This window comes from Patiria miniata, unplaced genomic scaffold, assembly GCF_015706575.1.
Source record: "Patiria miniata isolate m_02_andy unplaced genomic scaffold, ASM1570657v1 HiC_scaffold_1, whole genome shotgun sequence".
In the NCBI taxonomy this organism is placed as follows: Eukaryota; Metazoa; Echinodermata; class Asteroidea; order Valvatida; family Asterinidae; genus Patiria; species Patiria miniata.
Genome location: NW_024037047.1, coordinates 2,529,844 through 2,553,037, shown reverse-complemented (window position 1 = coordinate 2,553,037; position 23,194 = coordinate 2,529,844). Strand labels below are relative to the sequence as shown.

Genomic DNA, 23,194 nt, shown 5'->3' with positions numbered 1-23,194 from the left:
GCTGTATTGTTGATGAGAAATATTGGTTATGAAGGAAGTTATCTTGAACGAAGCGAGAGGTACGCTGGTCCTGTAAGGGCCAACCTACTGCAGTCCTCTCATGACCGAGTCAATAACTGACTGACAGACTGACTCCCCGACTTACCGAGTCACAGATACTTTCACATCCAGCTCGACTATTAACGAATGGACAAGTCGAGGGAAACCTGGAAAGCTGGTCCCCGAGTTCACAAACTTCTATTCAAGTAGGGCTCCTAATTCAGAATCCGGACATGCACTTTAAGTCTTTTCACGAAAGGCAATACACAATGTGCCGGATTTATAGCCCATTGGCGTAATGGGGTTGTCCTATACGATAGCACTGCCCGGCTCACACGAGACAGTTTTGAGTGAGTGAGTCAGTCAGTGAGTCGGTACAAAGAGGACTAAAAGCTTGTCGGGCGCTGTGGTCAATTACGGTGTTCGACTCGTGTGCCGTAGGTTCGAACCCTGACGAAGAACATGATGCTTGTGATCTTGGGCAAAGCACTTATCAGTGTTGTAGTACTCGTACTCGAGTACTTTTTTGGAGTACTCGTACTCGTACTCGAATGTCAAAGTACTCGTACTCGAAATGACGGTACTCGTACTCGGGCAGCAAAATACTCGTACTCGAATAGCAGTACTCGGGGGAAATGATATAGCTTGACTTTAGTTTATACACCATGGCCTTATTTTATCGTGCCACTTATATACGATTGCCTCTCTCCACCCAGGAAGATACTTTCCACAGGTAGAGATCAGGTTGCCCTGATCTCGAGCTGCTGCAGAAAAAGTGGTCTCATTCCTGATGAACAGGGATAATAATTGTGATGCGCATTTGATAAAATTCATATGGAATTTGCGCAATATAAATGTATATAAATCAGGCTGGCCCACGTGGACCAGCGAAAATAGAGTGTGGGAACAGTGACGTCTGAACTTCAAAACGAACTACTCGGTGTAAGGGGGGCTATTTTAAACCAACCGCCCTAGGCAATTAGTCGAGTTTTATTTGGTGTCTCGACAAAAACACCGTCAAGCTAAAAAAAGTGTCCCGCCCTGACCCTGAAATTATGGCGAAATATCAACACATGAATTCCACCTCACACCAAAACACAAATATAATCAGACACGGTCAGTTATCTCCGCATGTGATTCCACGTTACGCCCACCGCACGCAACATTATTGAAAACCCCGCAAGCGACGGCACATGAATGAAATCGTTAGACCGTGCTTTTGGGAAATAAACCCCAACAAAATATGAAAACGGTGGGTACAAAATGAATAGAAAAGAGGAGAACACGGTACAAACTTTTTTTTCTGGGTTTGCACCTTGCCAAGGTCAAAGCAATTTAATTTTCACGGTTGCCTAGGCGAGCAGAAAAGCTATATTTGCTTTGAATCGACCTACTGTAGTTCAGTGGCACCGAAACGCGATCTGCGGAAAATACGAATCCATATTCTTGCATTAACAACCAAATTTCGCATAATTGTGTACACATCGTTCTACTATGATCGTGTAATAGATTTCCAAATTGAACCTCCAGGATCAATGAGAGTTGTCACAAATGGACACCGATGTAAGATTGGGAAATTATTCGAGGTATATAGTAAGACGCTTAACTGAACGTATCGAGCATTCCATTAGGAACATTTGAATTTGCAATTCTTGTGATGCGGAGCGATTTCATTAAACTTTTTTCCAGAATTTTTGATTTCTTATATATGTATACTTGATTTTGTTGTATCTCTAGGGCAGTCGTGAGGTGGGCGTAGCGATACTTTCCTGGCCTGCCACCGATGTTCGATTCCTGCCTGGGCCAATATGTGGATCGGGTTTTCAGTCCCTGCCTGGTTCCGTGGATTTTCCTCAGAATTTTCTTCTGGGGTTTTCCTCCCACGTCCACAACTGTAATTTCTTCACATTCTTCTTACTTGACCCCATGGGAGACCAGTGGATTCCACTGAATGGGCTACCCAGTTAAGATAAGAAATAAATACATACGTGTGTATAATGCATTACATAACCTTGACTTTAATAGGACGAACAAAATATTGCGGGTCTACAAATACAACTATCAGTATCGCTTGACTGTTGTTTCCAAACCCAAAACAATTGGCAAATCCTACCCTTATAATATAAAGGTAGAATGTCTATATATTCTAAGTTAGATAGGCATACAACGTGAACCATACAGAATAATGGGGAAATACTTGATCGACCAAACGGCTCCTCTTTCAATGTCAACATTTGAGGCATGTTGCGAATACGCGTTCGTGTAATACGGATATTAGAACTGGAACGCCTACGGGTTAGGTTAGGTATCCCGCGTACGGGATACCTATGGGGCTCAGAAAAAAATACTTGCATGTTACATCACTATTTTCTGGGGTAATTTCATCTGGCATAATAAAGGCAATGTACATTTCATATCAAAACGCTAAGATGCATGGATGAGGGTTTGGCGTAATAACCACACAAAATGGCGACATAACCAGCTAGTTTTTGCGAGCCGCTTACATATCCCGTGTACCCGCACAATTTCTAATGATCCCTACTAATCACATTTTTTCTCCATGCGCAAAGTACGAGTCTAAACACTTCCCGTACATTAGCACTGGGCATGCCGAATGCACACACGCAACCCATGTTGAATAGAGTTCAAGGGGAAACACCTTTTGCTAACAGCAGTTTTCCGGCTAAAAAGATGGGTCTAATTATTCCGCTAAGCTTTTTTTTTACGCCGTCCTCAAGGTTAACCTAGTCACGTGTTCACGGGTGTCATGTTCTTGCCAGCCGAACAGAAAGAAGATTGGGAACAGCTTCGAATCATTAATGATCAACATTGAACATGATAATACCAAGCCTTTAGGATCAAAATGCATGCTCGAATGTACTTGTATATCAGCGTTGGATGCAATAGCATTATTAATGTTGGCATAGATGGTTGTTCATTCATTGTGTTTACATGACGTGAGGTGTTGAGGAATATTATGTGAAATCTTTTAATTTAGACATTTTTCCTCATTTACTTCAATTAGGAGATAATTGATAAAAACGCAAACATGACAGATATTTGTGTTAAAAGTTAGCTAGCGAATTTCAGGAATAAGAAAGATCAGTGTTTCAGCTGTTATTTTTATAAGAAATTTTGAACGGCAGGGAATTTTTACTTGTACAATTATGAACGCAAAGAAGGATTTTTTTTTTTAAGGAATAAAAGAAAATATCGGCCCGTTTAATGACAAATTGGGACGACCCAAGCTATAGATTTAGAGACGAGCGTATATGAAGAAGCTATTAAACTTTTCATTTTAAATAAACGGAAATTAGTATTATTTTCTGCAATAAGAATAGAAGGATAAATTTAAACCAACCTAAATTTAAACCAAACCAAATTAAACCAACCAAACAAGGACAAATTTAGATGTTTTTGAGGGGAAAAACAATTATTTTGACGCACACTACAAAGGAAATAACATTTGGGTTTTTTTATATCATCGACACGATTATTTTTTTTTTTTTGCGCGGCAGAGTATATCAACTAAACTGATAATTCACACATATTATACTGTCGTTGTTCGTGGTTGTTTTGTGGAAATAATTCACACCAATTTCTAAGTAAAAAAAATCATCCAATTTATTATGCAGCCACGTTGCTGTGCATTTAACGTGCAAAATTTCAACGCAATTTTTCTTAAAACAGTCTCGCCAATGCAATAAAAAAAGCACGCATTTCCCCATTCCTCCCCACGACTCGTGAAGAAAATGTCCCGTAATTCTATAGAATAAATTAGATTGCTCCAGCCCGGGGGAATAGGCAAGGCAGACCGGTGTGGCAGCCTGCACTATCCCCGGCAAAGCCCCGTGAATGACGGGGGACGCCCAGCGCGCTCGGCCCGCCGTCTATCCCCGGGAATCTCACGCTTAACTTCAGGCGCTCGGCGAATATAATTTCCCGTTACAGATTAGGTTTTCTCGTTGATTGAAGGTGCTAATAGGGGATATGTGATATAGATCCGCTCACGTCTGTGTAGAAAAGCCACAAGAAAGACACAGGAAGGAGAAGCGAACAAGGGATGGGTAAGATGAAGAAGAGGAAAATAAAGATGAAGAAGAGGGGGAAAAAAGATGTAGAGGAGGCAGAACAAGAGGAGTGGAGGGTAGATTGAGGCAGGGTGGCTTTTTTTTTGGCGGGATGAGGATGGAGATGGGAAGGGGAGTTCGATATTCTTGTCACCTGTCGAGGGAAGATCGGTGATTTAGCGCGGGCAGTTCGATCGGTCGAGGTGGTAGAGCGGCTTGCAATATTTCCGACTGAGTGAGCCCACGGGGACGGAGCTACCGTGGGGGACAGATGAAGGGCAGACGGGGTAGCTTATTAGAGTAGGATTGGTGTGAGCATGTGAGGGAACGTATTCAGATGGGTATATGCTCAGTGTCCAGTTGTCAGGGATTTGCTGTTTTACAGGGGATGACAACAGCATTTATGCATATCTGTCTGGAGAAAATGTGAGCCTTCTAGCCATGGTCCCTGAAAATACTGGGATTTACACGACTATAACTTTGGACAAATTTAAAGATACAGCACCAAATCAAATTGCAAAGCTAAACAACGATATGATACGTTAGCAATGCCAGAATTAAAAATGACTCGGATAATAAACAGAGAACTCGCACATAATCTAAACGACGAAAACAAGGGTCATTCTGTGGAATGTTCAAATCGCTCTCCATGTGAAATGTGTTATTCTTTCAAAAACCCAAAGTCCAAACAATTGCGGCTGAGGTTGTCATATTGTGGCTTTGTCGAGCTAATCTCACACAAGTCCCGATTCGCCTACAGCAGCATAAGGCACATCAAATTCAATGCCAGTATACACGAGTCTCTACCAAGGGACATGTGAAACTATGTGTGAATGCTCCCGATTTGAAATGTCAAATTTCTCAAGCGATGTGGTTTCTGAGGTACATTACGGTGTAGGTTCATAAGACCTACACTGACTATTCATTTCCAAATGTTTCAATTCCCTAATGAAGGTTGTTAAAAGCCCAAGGATATCGATTTTCCCAAAGTCACGACCCTTTCAAGTGAAGTCTATGATAATTTTAAGCACAGAGGTTTGTTTAGAATGTTTTTTTTTGTAGTACAAAAGGTCATCATAATGACCCTTTGTACCAGAGAGTCTATATGCGGTAAGCCGAAGAATTTCCTCGCAGTAGCAAAACTGTTGAGAGTTATAGGGTCATTGCAAAGAAATGCCTGTGTCAAAACGAACTTGTAAACGGCTTCAAACTCCTTTATTTGGGTTCAGTTGGGTAGACACGCCTCATTTCTCTTCGAAGAAGCAACAGTGTGGTTGTTCATAAACTTCTTGAAGTCAGAATAATGGTCTAAGATGCTAAAATGGTATAAGATGCTAAAACAAGAAATCTAAGTTTATCTTTAAATCTTACAGTCATGAATAGGTCAAGTGTTTGCTTTGTATATCTGCCGGCAAATATGGGAAATATGGAGTCGAGTAAAGATGTATTATGTTAAGTCACTATCGTGACGTCATGCGTACGTCACACACGCGGTCTGCTGTTAGGAGACACATTATAGATGATGTGGATTGTTTTAATTGTTGTGATAATGACTATAGTGATGCATTATGTAATCCTAATTATGATGAGGATTGATGAAAGTTATAATGAAAGATCACTGATAATGTTATTGCTTTGTATTTTTTTTATTGTGCTCGGCTTTTAGTAAAAACAAAATGTGTCGGAAGCTAACTTTATCATTACGATGCTTTGACAAAATTTAAAAACAACATCGTCACAATGAGGCGTCAAATTTCCCGCAGGACTCGACAACAGACCCTCATATATTCCAATTTCCTCATAAACACGCTAATCCACCTCCCCCGCTCGCCACCAAACACAGCCTAAAAATATCCATCAGATAAAAAAAAGGGGGAAAATCTACCAATGATCTATAATCAGTGATGGTATATACAGCCCGTCTATTACTCCACGACCGAGATTCTCTCGCGTCCCTCATGGGGGCCCGAGCCTGCTAAGACCGCGTCTGGCCTGTGCGTCCCGCGTGGTGGTTTTAAGCTTTACGTACCCGGCTTCCCAGTCCCGCCTGCAATTACATAAGTGTAATTTTCACAGTAGATTTGATCCCAATGCAATAGAGGAGATAAACTCGAACTACCCGGGCGCCACTGCTCCGCCACCGCACCAACCCGCATAAATTTAATTCCCAACATGTCTGTCTTTCTCATTTTCTTGTGATGATTTCACTCCAAAAGCACGTCAAAAAAATCCACCCGATGGGCCAAAACCTTTGTTGGGTCAAAAACGGATGAGGGAGAATTTTAATTTGTGCCACCCCTTGATTGGTTTTTCATTCGGGTGAAGAAAATCTTCGAATACAACGGGTTTAATCCAAGTAAGAATTTAAGCTTATCAACAGAAATACATTTTGATGTGGAGAATTCACAACGATACACAACGAAACACACTGAGAAACTGAAGTGCATAGTAAAGGTAACCACTGCATATTGATGTGCATGCAACTTATACACAGAATTATCAATTTCAACTTAAAGTAAGGAATTTTTTTGTTTTGGATGGATGGTGCGCATGTGCAATAGGCCCGAATGTCAGGTGTCAAAGGGTTAGTGTTATTTCTGTTTAAAATGCAGCCGTAAAATTGGTTTCATGCAAAACCATCAAATAAAAGCACACAAAATTGAAATTTATATCAGGCAAAGTAAATCGAAGTTGAGATGACTTTATGCACAGACACACAAAAGTAAATATGTTTTAGCTTGAAATGTTCCAGCTTTTTGGTGGTATTTTGAGAGGAAAAAAACACTAACCGTGAGCCGGGTATGCTCCAGTTCCGTTGTGCGACGAAAAATCTGAAAGAAAGGAGAATTATCTGCGAATTTATTTTGTTGTTCAAATCCAATTTTTTTTTGTTTTGCTCATGCAATTATCTATTGGAATTCGTTAAATACACATGTACTGTAGCTTTAATAGTCTGGTGCCACTTTATGTTGACACAAGTAATTACAGTGGTTTATACCTTTGGTTTACATATAAAATGGGTTTGCTGTGGTTATTTTTCTGCTTTCAGTGGTCGATTGTTCATTCCGTGTAATGACAGCAAGACAATTACGCTCAAATGTTTTCCATGAGCAGAATTATGCATTTACAATTTGAAGAGAAAAGCCCTAAACTGAGGGGAGTGTTCCTAAAGTGACATCACAGCAACAACGCCCTCAGTTGTCAGGAATAGCAGGAAACATTTTAAAAGTATAAAGAGTACACTTTGCAAAAACTTGTACCAACAGGTCTCCCAGTTTTTTTTTTATACATTTTAGAGAAATGGATATTTGCTACAAACATGCTCCAGTGTACAATTCATTTCATGCACCTTTTGAATCAGTTCATATAGTGATCTCATGCACGAAATAGTGTGGTAGCTATGATGTCGTTTTTATTCCAATCGGTTCACTCCAATGGCGAACGCATGGAGCAGTACAAAATTGCGGCAATGTCAGATGACAAATTTATCAGCATCATTACTCAAGCTTTACAAATTATGTGGACTGTTACGACATTATTTCAGAACATGTTACCCAGTTGTGTTTCTGCTCTGTTAAGGTAATCAACGACCAAAAAAAGTTATTCGCCACGCTACAACCAGTTTCAACGGAGTACATGCCGCGATGTTGAAATCGATACCACAAATTAATATAGGACCCAACAACGTGGAACCGCTATCGTAAGTCAAGAAACTAGTACTCCATTGTTAAAGCGCAAAACACAAACATACACTGCTACCGTCGCTTTGAACATTGATTGCAAACGCCAACCGAATTTTATTCGCCTTGGAAATATTATATCAAGTTTTAATTTTCAATTCGTTTCGCACCAGGGTATCGATCGGAGAGGGAGGGCTATTGGGGAAGGGTGGGTTCGGAAATAAACACGGCACAATGCGGGCAGAGGGGCCACACAAAAAGGTCTTTGTGGCCGGGCCAGCGCGGCTTTTATTCGGGCCGCGATGTTGTCGTCTGCCAAGGCGCGTTTTGGAGGGAAATTGAAAATGTGCAATATCCGGCGTGGGGCAGGCGCGGGATCGATCCGCCATATTGTTGCTAGGTCGCACGTGCTTGTTCGTCTCCCAAAGATAGAACTTCTTGAATCGATTGAAGAGGGAGTAGGAAAAAAAAGGCAACGTCACGTGGTCAGAAAAAAAAAGGAAAAAGGGTTTTTTGGTAATATGGAAACTGTCAAGGTGCAGAAAAAAACAACTAAAAAACATTTCACAAACACCCAGGCTGATGCATTTTTTTCAGCTTCAAATGATTTTTTCGACATGTTACGAAAGTTGACACTAACTTGTGCATGTCATGAAGGGTGATTTTGAAACCAAAGTATTCAGTCCTCAGCAGTAATCACTTCACTCGTTTAAAACATTTAAAGAATCAATTAATCCTGCATTATTTTAGATACAGTTTCTATGAGCAAGGGACAGAATAAATCGAGATTAAGATGAAAATACATCCTTTTTCTTTCAGACGCTATTTTTTTTATCAAAAATGGCGGACGTCTTGCCAACCACTAAGCCTATTTGGAACACCTCCCACCAAATCATCTGCACGACATGGATTATAAAACAACGCATGCGCAGTAGTGCCTTGCACTCTTCCCCAGGGAGTTTCGTGCCTGCGGTGTGAAGGCGCACCACAATTCTCAAGGTCGCCCCGGCTTCTTATTTTTTTTATATTCCCTTTTCCCTTCTTATTTGCCTCCGATCGGCGGCGTTATAATCCGCCACACTTTTAATTTCATCAGGCGGGAATTATGGCTAATGGTCGGAGCGTGTTAGCGCTGCTCACCACCCAGCCGGGACAGCGAGGGACGGGGCCGGGATTGGCTGGCAGTGACGGCGGATGCACCGACCGCATTACCGCCAGGTGACCAGGTTCGGTGTCGCATCACTGCGCCAGCCCCTGCGTGACTAATGTCAGCTTTCTTTAAATGTCAAAACCAAGCCGTCAAAATGAGGTGTCGAAGAAGATACCAATTGCGATGGTGAAATAAAATAGTTCTTACAGATGAGCTTCTTAGATGACCACTCGAACTTTACAGAGTTCAGAGATGTGACCTATTTTGTTTTCAGAACAGTGTTGTCATCCTTAAATTATTTTCAACAACAATGACTAGGTCAAGTGCTATATCTTAATACCTTTGATTGATAACAAGTGCAAGATCTAACAAAAAGATGTAAACAAAATATAAACTTGTGGTATTACTACGCACACACAGTGCGCATGCGTAACACACGAGCTCAGAACACAGTTTAAGAGGGTTTAATAATTCTAACAAATGATGGAGAACACCAACATGTTATTGAGACCAGCAAATGTCTGCATTCAACCTACTCTACAGTTTCTCATGCTAGTGCTACGCAATGCAGGGCAGTGGCGATAAGCGGGAGAGTGAGGGCGCCCTCAGTAGCTGACAGCGCAGCCCTCAGAGGGCGGTCTTGCCAAGATGGCGGACAGCAAAGATGACACGGGGTCATTTGTACTTTTGACGCAGCGAGGAAGCTGCAGCAAGAGCGGTCCATTGCGACTAGGACTTAAGTAGCAGCAATAAATAGTATCACTATAGAGGCTGAGCGAAACGCGAGCAGTTATAGACGGGGAGAAATATCGACTTTTGTCGCCACTTGAGGATAGAATCTCTGTCGAGAATAAAGTCCAGAGATTTACGTCGGTTGACTGGTTAGGATGTATGGGTGCTAATGGGATGAGGCTTTTGGCGTTAAACCAAGTATTTCATTTGAACATTACTGCTTTAAAATGGGTATTCATATTTCGACTAGCGAATTAGTATTGTGAGTCGTTTGTACGTGGGTTTGAAACCCTGACGGGGAACATTGTGCTTGTGTTCTTGGGCAAGACAATTTACTACAATTGCCTCTATCCACCCAGGAGTCTAAAGGGGTACCTGTAAAGGTACAGACCAGATTGCGCTGATCTCGAGCTGCTGCGAAAAAAACTGGTCGCATGACCTGATGTTAGGGGTAATAATTGTGAAGCCTTTGGGACATTCGGTGCAAATTAAAGCGCTATATAAGCACTACATTTAGTATCATTCTTGACCAACCTAGATTCAAATTATACATGACTGTAAACCTTGGCAGAGAAATGCTTCCGAATCTGATCAGGCAAATCGAAAATTTTTTCATGATCAGTTCAAGAAATTTAAAACTGAGTAGTTCATACAAAGAATGAAAAATAAAAATAAGATCTCTACCAAAAAACAGAAAGATCTGTTTTCTCTTAAGACGCCGAAACTCAGTTCTAGATTCACCTCCCGAGTAATGTTCAAGGCTTAGCGGTCGTGGCTGCATATAGACACGGGGGAATTAGCGCCGTGGACACCGCGGACGGATCAAGAGATTCCCGGTCGCTTAAACCGTACTACCACGCATCCATCTGTCGCCGCGACAGATGAGTGCAAAAATGAAGCCAATATTTGGGGTTAATCGAACTTGGCACAGAGTTGGTGGAAGAAATATTATCCCCGAAAAATTATTGTTTTGATAGAAACCTGAAAATGTAATGATGATTTAAATCCTACTGCAAAGGTTGTGTTTTGAAAAAGCCAATTTTTTTTCGTGAATATTATTCTAGCCACAAATATTATATCTAATTATTTTTAATCGATCTAATTAACCACTAGATGAAAATGACTACATGTATAAGCATATTCAACAATCATTGTAAAGTTTAGCTAAGAGGAAATTGACCGGAAGGGGGCTTGAACCTACGACCTCCGGTTTGCTGTTCTGCCGCTCTACCAGCTAAACTATCGAGCCCTGTGTTGGCGGTTCCCCATGTAACATGTTGAACAATATCGTTTGTTTCAAGCTCACTAGTCGGAAACTATAAACTTGTATAATGTCATGTGGCTAGGGAACACGCCCAACTACTGCTCATAACTATCGAGACCTAGAGCCAATCTTGTTATCACTATATGCAATGACAGCATAGCCATGACAATAAGGCCGTAGTAATTTCATCAGTCAAACTACTGTCACACAATTCACCAATTTTACGAGCGTCCAAGGCATGTTCATTATTTTATTTCCCACTGTAACATTCCTAAAAAACAAATAAACAAAAACAAAACAAAACAGAAAGTGAGGGCATTTGAATTGCCAACACTTTTACCTGTGTTTTTGGAATAACGGAGAAATTTGTTTTCCCCTGCATGTTTGAAACACATCACTAGCATATTTGTTATACTTAAAAAAAATGTTTAACTAACATACAGGGAAAAAAGCTATTTATTTTCGTTTCTTACTGATACTCCGGATTTCGGAGGTAGTTAAAATAAGCAATGGACGTTGGGGGCGCTGTTTTTCTTACCACTCTCGCCTGAGGGTCACTGTATTTGCGACGTCATCAGATGCCCTGCTCAACTGCACACTGTATCAATTATTTCAATACAATTGGAAATTGCCTTGACCTTTTTTTATTTTGAAATGAGAATGCTTTCACGTCGGGATCCTGATCCTGCTATATATCTTTGATTTGTCTGACGCCAATATTGTTCATTTTTGTGATTTACTTTATTGAATGTATGGAAATAAACTATAGCAGCCCCAACTTAAATACAGTTGGGTAAATTTTCGTATATAAAATTGTCCCTTTGCATGGAAATAGCCCACCTATTGTGTCCGAATGTAGATGTGCAGAAACTAAAGTAAATCACTACAACTAATGAGGTATTTTGAAGTGAAAATGATAATTGGCAATTTTGAATTAAGAAAAGTTTATGTTTTTCGACAAGAGATTGGATGATCACAATAAAAGCAGGAACTCAAGATGTCACACTATGATGCGCAGAATTTAATTTTCTGGCGCAAGTCCAAACCACCGCTTGCATAACGCTTCCTCCTCTACTTTTCCACATTACGGTTTAACGGAAAGCGATGTCTAAATTGTCGTTGGTTTAATAAATTAAAATGACACACACTCATCGAGGTTTGTTGGGTTGATGAGGAAGTGTAGGAAGAGAACAGAATAGAGTGAATAGTGCAGGAGACCCGGCCGATTCACCGTCCCGTCGGCTCGTCAGTACCGATGATGACTCGCCTATCAGCCCCCGAGCAACGCGTCGCTCGCCCCCATGCTTTGACTGCCTCGACGCGGTCAGCCCCCGCAAGCTACTCGTGGCGTCGGCAGACTCTATAATACTCCCCCTGTCAGTACCATCATCCTATAGCATCACTAGCTCCACAAGGCACTCTAATCTCTCTCCCCCTTCCTCATCTCAGACTTTTTTCTCCATCCTTGTCTTGAACAGTAGTCAGAGCCCCCCGGGGGTTTTGCATTAAAGTCTCCCCAACACCGCCGCAGCGGTGCCTGGGCTGAACGGAATACGTGTACCAATGTACATATGCAGCCATATTTAGCCGTCCATAGCGGCTTGTATTTATCTTGGCTTGAGTTCGCCTGTACTTTTCCCTCTTCTCCCCCAACCCGCGTGTTTGTGCGGTCCTGCCAATCGCCAGCCCTCCGAGCTTAGCCCAATATTCAATAATAGCCTTCTTATTGGCTGTTGTTGGCTTTGCACGCGAAGGGTACCGAGCGCACAGCGCGCGCCGCGCGATACGCTACGGGCAAACTATTCATAGTTCCCCGCTTGGTATATAGAGAAAAACAGAGGCAGCCTGCTTTTTTTCCCCCTTTCAACCACGGAATGGATTTTTCTTGTCACGAACTGGAGATATTTTCTGCTGATTGCGAAGTTTTTTTTTTCTTGGAGGGAGGAGGCAGAGTGCTGGGAGAGCTCGCGGCAATTGTCTTCATCAAAGATCGGTGGTGTTTGGGAAGAAGTGCAAAGACGGGGTGAAAGCTGGCAAGAGTGGTCAGTTCTTGAAGAAAGGAAAGACAGAGAAAATGATATGCTCCAAAAACGACAGATGACGCAATCATCTAGATCACCCGAGGCTAACTCTCTGCCCACTACGGGTCACTTAAATACTACACTTAGCAAAAACAAACATAAAATTGTTGCGTTAGGTAAAGCAAATCAAGCAAACATTAATCTGCTGTACATGTATAATTTGCTAAGGTCATGTTTTAACGCTACTGAGGGTTAAGTCTATGGAACAGACGCTTGCACATCAACTAGTCTAAGATGCGTGCAGAATATTCAAAACAAACACTGTGTCTTGACCTCAAGATTCTGACCATTCAGCGGGCGTCTCCTATCGGGTCTTCCGGTGACCCGTTGTTGTATTACAAAAACATGGCAGCAAATTGACCAATCAACAGCTTTGGCCAATTTTTTTGCTCGAAATGACGTCAAACCTTCTAAAGGCGGCTCCGATTGGCGGGCGCGCGAGATCGCATCAAATTTGCATACATGTACGGATATATCAGACGTTTGTACACATTGTTTGTGGCTCTGCACACGAGAACGTCTGATCCTAACTACTGAGGCTTTTTGTACAGAAACCAAAGCTTGAAGACATTCTCCCGTCAACATTTTATACAATATGCAATATTCTTATGTTAGAAAGCTTTTTAACACTTGAACCTAATTAACTTCCAAGTTCAATTTAAGATCACTTTAATCCATTATATTTCAACACGAAATACACACAGAAGTAACAAAGCATCGATGTCAGGTAGGCTACATGTAGATGTTCATTGAAATCATTTAGATGGAAATTAGCCTGAAATGGGGATACAGTTGAAATATAGGCATTCGGAATTTCGTTTAAAATCCTGCATATAATATATAACATGGTATACCAAAAACAACACCCATCCCAGAAATTCCGTTGGAAATATAAAGACGGCGTTCTGATCGGAAGAATTTCAATTTTGTGAGTGACACGTTTCAACACAGAATGGCAGCAATGTTTGGCCATTTGAATTAAGATGTCCGCATTTTCCCATCGCAACCGTGTGGTGATGACGAATCGACCTATCCCAGCATTCTTTTCGGTAAGAAAAAAAAATAGAGCGCGCGGAGTCGCTGGAGCGCACTTCCCGCGCATGATTGGGTCATTGTGCGCCCTTTACGAAAACGAAAATTATGGAAAGGCTGGGCACTATTGGCGTCATTTTTATGCAAATGGACACGGCAGAAGTGACCAAGCGTGAGTAAAGATCCAAACAGTGATAACAGGTCGCTTAGAATGGACAGCTTTGCTCTGTTGGTTTTTTTTCCTTGCTGTTTACACTTTCAAAATTAAATAAGACTGAAAGGGAAGATACAACATTTGCAAACATCAAAAAACAAAATGATCAAATTATCACGAAATACCTTACTGGACTGTCAGGCATGACAGTCTAAAGTATCCTGTAAAATCGTGGCTCCTGGTGTGCTGACATTTTCAAGAAAACTTGTATTTTTCCAACGCTGGTCGGGAGAAAACTGGTTTTTTTTTTAAGAACTGCTCCTAATTTTTCACATTTAGTTATTCCGCATTTTCTTTGCAATTGATTACACACCTGTGGAAGGGTACAAGCCTGCTAGACGTATTCTCTGACCGTACTATTCCCCAGAGTCTATAAATTACTCTGTTTCATCTTAAGTAGGGTCAGCGAACCAGACTACAAGAACATGATAGGTTTTCTTGGATTTCCCAGCATCTCTGAACCCAAAACGTGAAGCAAGTCAGTTTAACAATACTTGCTGTAGCATACTAATCCTCCAAATCCATTTATTTCTGAAAATTGCAGCAAAAGCAAATGTTGTACATTCCCTTTAAGGGTTTGCATGGTGGACATGATCAATGAATGGGAGGTTTGCGGTACCACCATGTGAATGAAAGATATCTTTTATAAGTGAGTTGTGTGATTCTGAGCAGAACCAGTGTCCTGATGACGAGCAGAGCATACTGTTCGAAACGTCGAGTTAATGGTTCTTCTCGGAAACACACAACTCACTAAGAGATATCTTTCATTCACACTTTAAAAATTGTTCGCACAATTTCAACACATGTTGTACTCACTATTTTTTTTTTTACAGTCATGTTGAGTCTTAGCCATGGACAATTGAGTCCATTAGTGGCATCAGGAACACATTGTAAAAAGACAAGTGCATAATTTGGAGTTCGTTTCTTCAGACATTATTTCGGTGATTAGAAAAAGCAACGTGGGTACCGTCAACTCTATCAGTTCTATCAATTCTATCATAAAAGTGTCACTACAATATTCATCTTTATTTCCTTTTCTACTTGATGGTACTAATTTTAAAGGGAAAATACAACATTTGCAAACATCGATCAAAAAATAAAACTACCAAATCATTTTGAAATACCTTGCTGGACTGTTAGTGAATGACAGTGTAAAGCATCCTGTAAAATCATGGCACCTGGTATACTGTCATTTTCAAGAAAAGTGGTATTTTTGTATCAATTTCCAACGATGGTCGGCCGATCAGCGTTGAAAAAACTGGCTTTTTTTCAAATACTGGTCCCAATTGACCATCGCACTTGTTTGCAATCGATTACACACCTATGAACGGGTACAAGCCAGCTAGACTGGTTCCCTGACCTTACAATTCCCCAATGTATGTAAACTGCTCTGTTTCTTCTTATATGGAGTCAGGGAGCCAGACTACAGGAACATGATTGTTTTCCTTGGTTTTTATAGCATTTTCGAACCCAAAACCTCAAAAAAGTCGGTGTAACTATATTTGCTATATATTTCCAACCCCCCAATTCCATCCATTTCTGAAAATTACAGCAAAAGCAACTGGCTTTTTTCAAATACTGGCCCCAATTGACCATCGCACTTGTTTGCAATCGATTACACACCTATGAACGGGTACAAGCCAGCTAGACTGGTTCCCTGACCTTACAATTCCCCAATGTATGTAAACTGCTCTGTTTCTTCTTATATGGAGCCAGGGAACCAGACTACAGGAAAATGATTGTTTTTCTTGGTTTTTATAGCATTTTCGAACCCAAAACCTCAAAAAAGTCAGTGTTACTATATTTGCTATATATTTCCAACCCCCCAATTCCATCCATTTCTGAAAATTACAGCAAAAGCAAATGATGTATATTCCCTTTAACAGGTTTTTGTACGATTACCTAAACATGTCACTGACAGCAACAAATCGACACATGTCGTAGATTCAAACGTGTGAAAAAAAGTGTGTACAGTTAATTGTTTAGACAATTGTGTTTAACCTCTTCACACAATTTTTGCAGTGTACATGAATGCAAATTTTGTATAAAAAAAGTGGGTACAAATAAGTGTTTAGAAATGTGTTAAACCTCTAAACACAATTTGTATAGTGTAGGCCTACATGACTGCGAATTTTGTGTAAGACATGTCATATGTATGTTAATAATCTATGTGATCCATACATATTGTACAAAGAATGGAATAGTGTAGTACGTTCTACAGTCGTGCTGCCAAGTTGTATGAACAGCGCGCGGCATAATTAAGAAATATTCACATACCAGCATAATTATGTGATCTCTCGGGGAAAACAATGCGAGATGATAAGCTGTGCGGATGATAAGCTGTGCGGATGAGATGCGTTTGGAAGACCGGGTAGTTTTAAGAAGGCGTGATCAAGAAATGCAGCCTGACATGACGCATGCAATGTAATACATAATTAATTTGTTAGCCATGTTGAGTAGGGTATAGCGCTGTGGACATAAATCTGCAGGTGCTTGTGCGTATGCTATATGCTGACCGTACGGGCACATCATTGTTATATATATAAGACGGATACCACCTTTTTGTTAGTGGAGCATAAAATGCATTTATGTCAACTCTGTTTGCCCAAAGTAAGAGAATAAAACAAATGATGATGAACATACATGTTATTCTTTACAATTCTTAGTGCATGAATCGATGGTTTACAGCTTTTGTTTATATTATCAGTTCTTCAATAACAGTGGTGAGATTGTCAATTCATAAAAAGGTTCTCTGAAATTTGGATGAAAGGTCTGTCAGATCTGGTTCTGTGTTACTGTCTATGCAACGTCCTACAATTTTCTCAGTTTCAAGAGGTGTATGTCAATAGCACATGACAGTTCATGACAAATGCAAAAGTGCATACAAAAAAGGGTCTGATTTCAGTACAAAGTCTGGAAAATCTGTACCTGTTGTAGGTACAGTGTTTGATCATTGACTTTTAGCAAATGAAAAATTAGTAAATAACTGTATGGGCCTTATTCACGAGTCGGCCATATTGGATTGGGAGTGAGATAAAATCTTTCTTTTTTTGGAACTTGTGTAGCAAAATAAAAGCAATGACGTTACATACTGATACCAGTCTGCTCTGATGAATAATTTAAAATGTGTGATTAAAGGGAATGTACATCATTGGCTTTTGCTGTAATTTTCAGAAATGAACTATTTGAGAGGTTAGTATAATAGATCAAATATTGTTACACTGACATGTGTGAAGTTTTGTGTTCGAAAATGCTGGAAAAACCAAGAAAAAATGTTCAAGTAGTCTGGTTCCTTGACTCCACTAAAGATAAAATGGATCAATTTAAAGATGCCAGAAAATTGTAAGGTAAGGGAACCAGTCTAGCTGGCCTGCACCCGTTCATGAACATGTAACCAATAGCAAACAAAATTTGGACTGAAAAAAGTGTAAAGTTGGAGCAGTAGTTGAAAAATAGTTAGGTTTTTCCAACGGTGGTCGGCCGACCACCGTTGGAAATGTATACAAAAATACCATTTTCTTGAAAATGACTTCACACCCGGTGCCATAATTTTACAGGATGCTTTAGACTGGCATTTACCAACATCCTAGTAAGGTATTTTGTAAAAACTTGATAGTTTTATTTTTTGATGTTTGCAAATGTTGTATATTCCCTTTAAACATACTCTACTGTTTTAAGCCACATTTAAAAAAAAATGAGAGTGAGGATAAAGTGAATAAATAGTCCGGCACCATCCCATTCAACAGTTCACAATTTAGGGAACATACATTCAGGGAACACGGCAAAATGGCCTACTTGTGCATAAGGCCCATATGCCTACAGCAGCTAGTAAAAAGAGAACATTTCGGTCAACAGAAACAAAAGAAATATTCACGTTCAAAAATATGTGAAAATAAACTAAGTGGATGCATTGACTAGAAATGATTCTACACTGCTTATACATTGCTGGCGTTCAATTTGAGCTTGTTTGTTTTGAAGAAATGAAATGCATGTTTCCTGAAAAGATAATAGGTATTTAAAAAGACATGTAGGCCTAAAGACTAACAGTCAAAACACTATAATATATTGATTCGATTTGTGGTTTATTTTGCAAGAAAAAGAAGTAGAAATGATTTATATTGTTGTGAATTCGTTCGTAAGGAAATCAAATATTAACGCCTTTTTGGCACACCGTTCTTATTTTTCTACATGAATTCTACGACAAAAAATATCACTCAAAACAAGAGTGTGGGTTGATATTGCTTATCATAGCTTCACAATTTCATTTTTGGCTAAAATTAAAAGAACAAACTGTGTATTCAAACTGTTAAATTCACTGGTTCATGTACAATTCACAAAGTCACTAGTAGTCTTGTTGTGTATACATGTACACACCAAGGGAGGCTCAGAGCATACGTGCATCAGTGTGCAGTGAATAGTGCAGTCACAGTGCGCCTGAACTACAGCCGCCATAGCCCCGGGTCCAGCCACACACACACACAAGCCAATTGCGAGTATTAACCCCATAGCGTTATATACGGGACTTCTACAAACACTGGCAGGATATCTAGAGACCTATGCGCCTAATCACGGCGGGGCGAGCTGTACAGTCGACTCTACCTCTCTATGTATATCTCTCCGAGCTATATCCAGTGTGGATGGAGGGATAGCGGTAGTGAGACGGCTCTGGGCAAAATTGAGGAGTGAGTGGAACAAAAAAATGAAGTACAAATAGTCTTGATTTTTTTTTTTTTTTGGTCGACTGGGGCAAGCCAAATTGAGTGGAGAGCCGACAGTTTCGTTGTCAGGCAATGGATTATTATGGGGAGATGTTGTCTCGTATGTATCTTGACAGCGGGTGTGTGTTTTGCCTGGATAGAAAATATGTCTGTTGTCAAAAGTGTTTTACTGTCTGAAAGAACTACGGTATTTTAGTAACTACCACAGGTGCTTTGTCACCACCGCAGGTACTTTATTCCCCCAAACTATTGAAAATTAGTTTCTGCAAAATAGCCGTGCATATAATAAACACAGTTTTTGGCAAGCATTACAGAAGAGATTCAAATTAACAATTCTACCTTGACTTCCAAATTGTAGTCAAACGACACAAGTGAAATTTCGCAATTGTATTAGGTAGTCAAGTAGAAAATGTACAACAAATGTTTAAAGTTAAATTCGAAAAAAAAGCCCCTTTTCAGTTTTAGGTTATGCTGTGAAACAATTCGTGACCACGTTGATAATAATCATCAAACCATTTAAATTATTTCAATTTCTATTAAGAAGTCTACCATTTCAAAATAATAATGTCATTCGCCTACATCAACCAACGATTCTAAGACAACCTCTCACATAACGTCGATATTGCTACATTTTAAGAGATCAGTTGTAATTTGGCGTATTTAACTTGTAAATGGATCATTCCATAATTTGCGGTTCAAAAGTGTAACATTGTGTGTGTGTCCCTGCTACACTTGACCTGTGCAATTTGCCATGCAAGTATCATTAAAATTGACTTCACACTATTTTTTTTTAGTGTTTGTTTGGCAGATAATTTGCTTTGCTTAATCACTCTTGGAGAAGGAAGGCATTAATGAATATGTCCTGAAATGCAACATCTTATACATGTCAGATGTAACGGGGATACACAAAATTGACCCCAAATTAATGACCCAAATATCGAGTATTGAAGAACACATTTCGTGTCTATAATCATTCCTAATCGCTTACGACACAATGTCTGAGGGCAGTTAAAGCGGCAAAAGGGCAATATTTGGCGAAGGTTAGCCTTTAATTATGCCCTTAAACAATCCGGAACTTGGGCATTAAAGCCTCCCTGGTAAACGTGAATTTGCCAACTGCCATAGCCTTTGTATAGGATCAACACGAATCTAACAACTGCTTAAAGGGGCGGTATCGTCATGTTCAGGGATCTAAACTCAGAGCAAGTTTCACGTACGATGAACCACTTCAAGGAATTTCTTTCCCGAGTCTTATCAAATGAATTTTTAATCTAAATTGTTACATTCGTAATCAGATCGACGTTTCATGAATATCGTCACGTTTTGATTTAATACAAAACCGTTGGGATTTGCGATATTTTTTATACTTTATAAAAAAAGTCCCGGGTTGTATTAGGTGTGATACTTTTCAGGGTCACAAAAATGACAATTTTGAATTAGGTTTCCGAGTCAAAATTAGCCGGAAAATTATCCAGAGAAGTGTAATTTTGACCCAGAAAAGTATCATTTTTACCATGAATAGTATTGTCCCCGAATCCGTGCTCTATCTAGGCCTAATACTTTTCAGAGTAAGCAAATGACACTTTTCTCGGGTCAAAAACTATTTCACTTTTGCCAAGGTTTCCTAGTCAAAATGACCCAATTGATCAAAAGAAGTGTCATTTTGACACGGAAAGTATAAATTTTACCCTGAAAGTACTACGCCAATAAGATCCAGATTATGGGTCAATCTGACCGACTTAGAGTGTTTCGTGATTGTCTCCACGATAACGATACAATTGTTTTATTTGCTTTCACGAAACTTTATGACACAATGCACAGCGTTGTCATCCACGTTAACGATCGTGGTTTCTTTCAGGAATACGTTTATAACCGAGATCATCAGGTGTGCATTTACATAAGTAGCGGCCATCTTACCAACTAAGTTCTCCTGTCTATGCTAGACAATAGTATGTGTAGTCTATTATCTTTGCTCAATATCACAGCCATACTTTTCTACCAAGAACGTCCCTTGACATTACTCCCTACATTTTTAAATACACTTCACGCCTTACCTGCTTGTCTGTCATAACGCTGATATTTCCCTTTCCCCCGTTCTTTTTCTGCAAGTGATCACGCCCCTTTAACCTTCTCCCGTAATAAACCAGCAGCCCCCGAAGCGCGGAGAATTAAAATTATAATATCGCGATGATTGTGAGCGTTAATTTCTTGCGGTTTTTCCGAGAGGGAGTTTTTTTCCTCTACGGGGTATGTTTGGCGTAAGGTGTTAAGAAGCAAGCGAAGAGGGAGAATATTACCACAAGTTATCGATGATTATAGAGGAAGAAAAGATAGCGCTGCAACAGATACAAATGATAAGGATTCAACACGGGCGAATCAGATAAATGGTATGCTTTCCGCTTTACGCTGGAGTAATTTCTAGCGCGCGCGGGGAAAGAAAATACGGCGAAGATTACAATAAATGGTATAGCTTGTGCTTGAAGGTAATATACAACATTTGCAAACATCAAGAAACATAAGTACCAAATTATTATGAATTACCTTACTTGACTGTAAGTGAATAATAGTGTCAAGTATCCTGTGAAATCATGCCACCTGGTGTGCAGTCACTTTTAACAAAAAGGGAGAATTGATGTATCCATTTCCAACGGTCGTTGGAAAAAAACTGACTTTTTTTCAAATACTGCCCCTAATTTTGTGAGTCCACATTTTCGTTGCAAACAGTTATACATCCATGAATGGGTGCAAACCAGTTCGTCTGTTCCTTGACCTAACAATTCCCCGACGTCTATAAATTGTGTCGACATCCTACTTTTAGGATGTCGTCATCCAGTGATGCATTGTCTTACGATGACGGTATCCTACTTTGTGTGATAGATCTGTCTGAGGATGTTGGCATCTCTCTTAAGACATGTCGTCATCCGGTGATAAATTATCTCAGGATGTCAACATTTTGCGTGTAAGATGTTGTCATCCCGTGGTTGATTATGTCAGGATCTCAACATCTATGATGGCACCTCTGGAGCTCCGTAATTACCTTTAATAATCCATGGATGTAATAGCCAGAAGGGGTTTTTTTTGGGGGGGGGGGTTGGTGGTTTTGGGGTTTTTTTTTTTGGCTGCTCCTTAGGTCCGAGGGAACTTAGTTATGATTTGATTTATTAACGGGAATGGCAAGAAATAAAATGTGTTCTTCAAGTCAAGTTATTACTTTGACTGACAATCGCTGCAGCAGCTGGGGTCATTATTCAATTTGTCAAGTTGTCCTTTCAGTCAAAATCAATCAGAGTGACTGTTTTCAACAGTTGGATTGACTGGCTGTGACTGTTTGTTACTTGATACAGCTGTGCTTTGACTGCAGTTGATTGATAAGCCAGCTAAGCCTACCACTTGTCTGCTTTTGTAAGTTGACTGAATTTGACTAATCACAGTGCTTACTTACTGTTGGTGACTAACCTGTGTAAAAGGCATGGCATGGAGGATGATTGATTGTTTTTTTTTTTTTACTGTCTGTGACTGTTTAGATAGCAGGAGGGTTAAGATGACAAAAGGAACAAGTATCTTCTACAAAAGATGGAAAAGATAACAAAAAAATCTACAAGAATAAGCTAAAGTTTGGGGAAATTCCCTCTTTTTGCTAAAGACGTGAATCAAAGCGAGAAAAAAAAGTCAAATTACGCCAGACGGCTGTTCCATTACCTCCCTTTGTGACATTTCACGCTTCGAACAATGGCTAATCTAATGAGAATTAATTAGCGCGAAGCGTTGGCAGCGCTTCGTGTGCAATGCGTTCACTAATGGAACAAATCACGGCGTCTATTGTGTTCACGGAATCATGGCTAATGTTCCAATTACCGGTGTTAACCACACAGTTCTCGAACCGTAATAATTACGTGTAACTGATCCGTTAATTAACACTTTAGGGTGACAGATGAGCCACAATGGTGTCACTTTTTGTCTACTACTGACACCTTTTAATTAAAGGGGTGATTTTGCAGTGGTACTTTCATTTCATTTAGAAGCGAGACCTCACGAGTTTCTTTCTGCAAAATTCCCCAATTGAGATTTTCAATGATAAACCATTTTGACAGGAGCAGGTGGTAAAATTTAGAAAGGAAATCATAAAATAAGTCCAAAATAATTGAATTTTTTTTTAAAAGCCAACTGACAAATATAACATAATAGTAACCGTATAGACTGCATGCGGAAACATT

At 40.0% G+C, this 23,194-nt stretch overlaps 1 protein-coding gene across 2 annotated transcripts in view; it reads right to left on the bottom strand.

Annotated features, from left to right (window-relative positions):
- The window catches only part of LOC119738408 (paired box protein Pax-6-like), a 109,735-nt gene that overhangs the window by 67,326 nt on the left and 19,215 nt on the right, over positions 1-23,194 (bottom strand). For both annotated transcript variants that reach the window (XM_038213400.1, XM_038213466.1), the window contains exon 3: positions 6,899-6,940. In XM_038213400.1, coding sequence (XP_038069328.1) covers positions 6,899-6,940 — 42 coding nt within the window. The remainder of the gene's footprint in view (positions 1-6,898; positions 6,941-23,194) is intronic.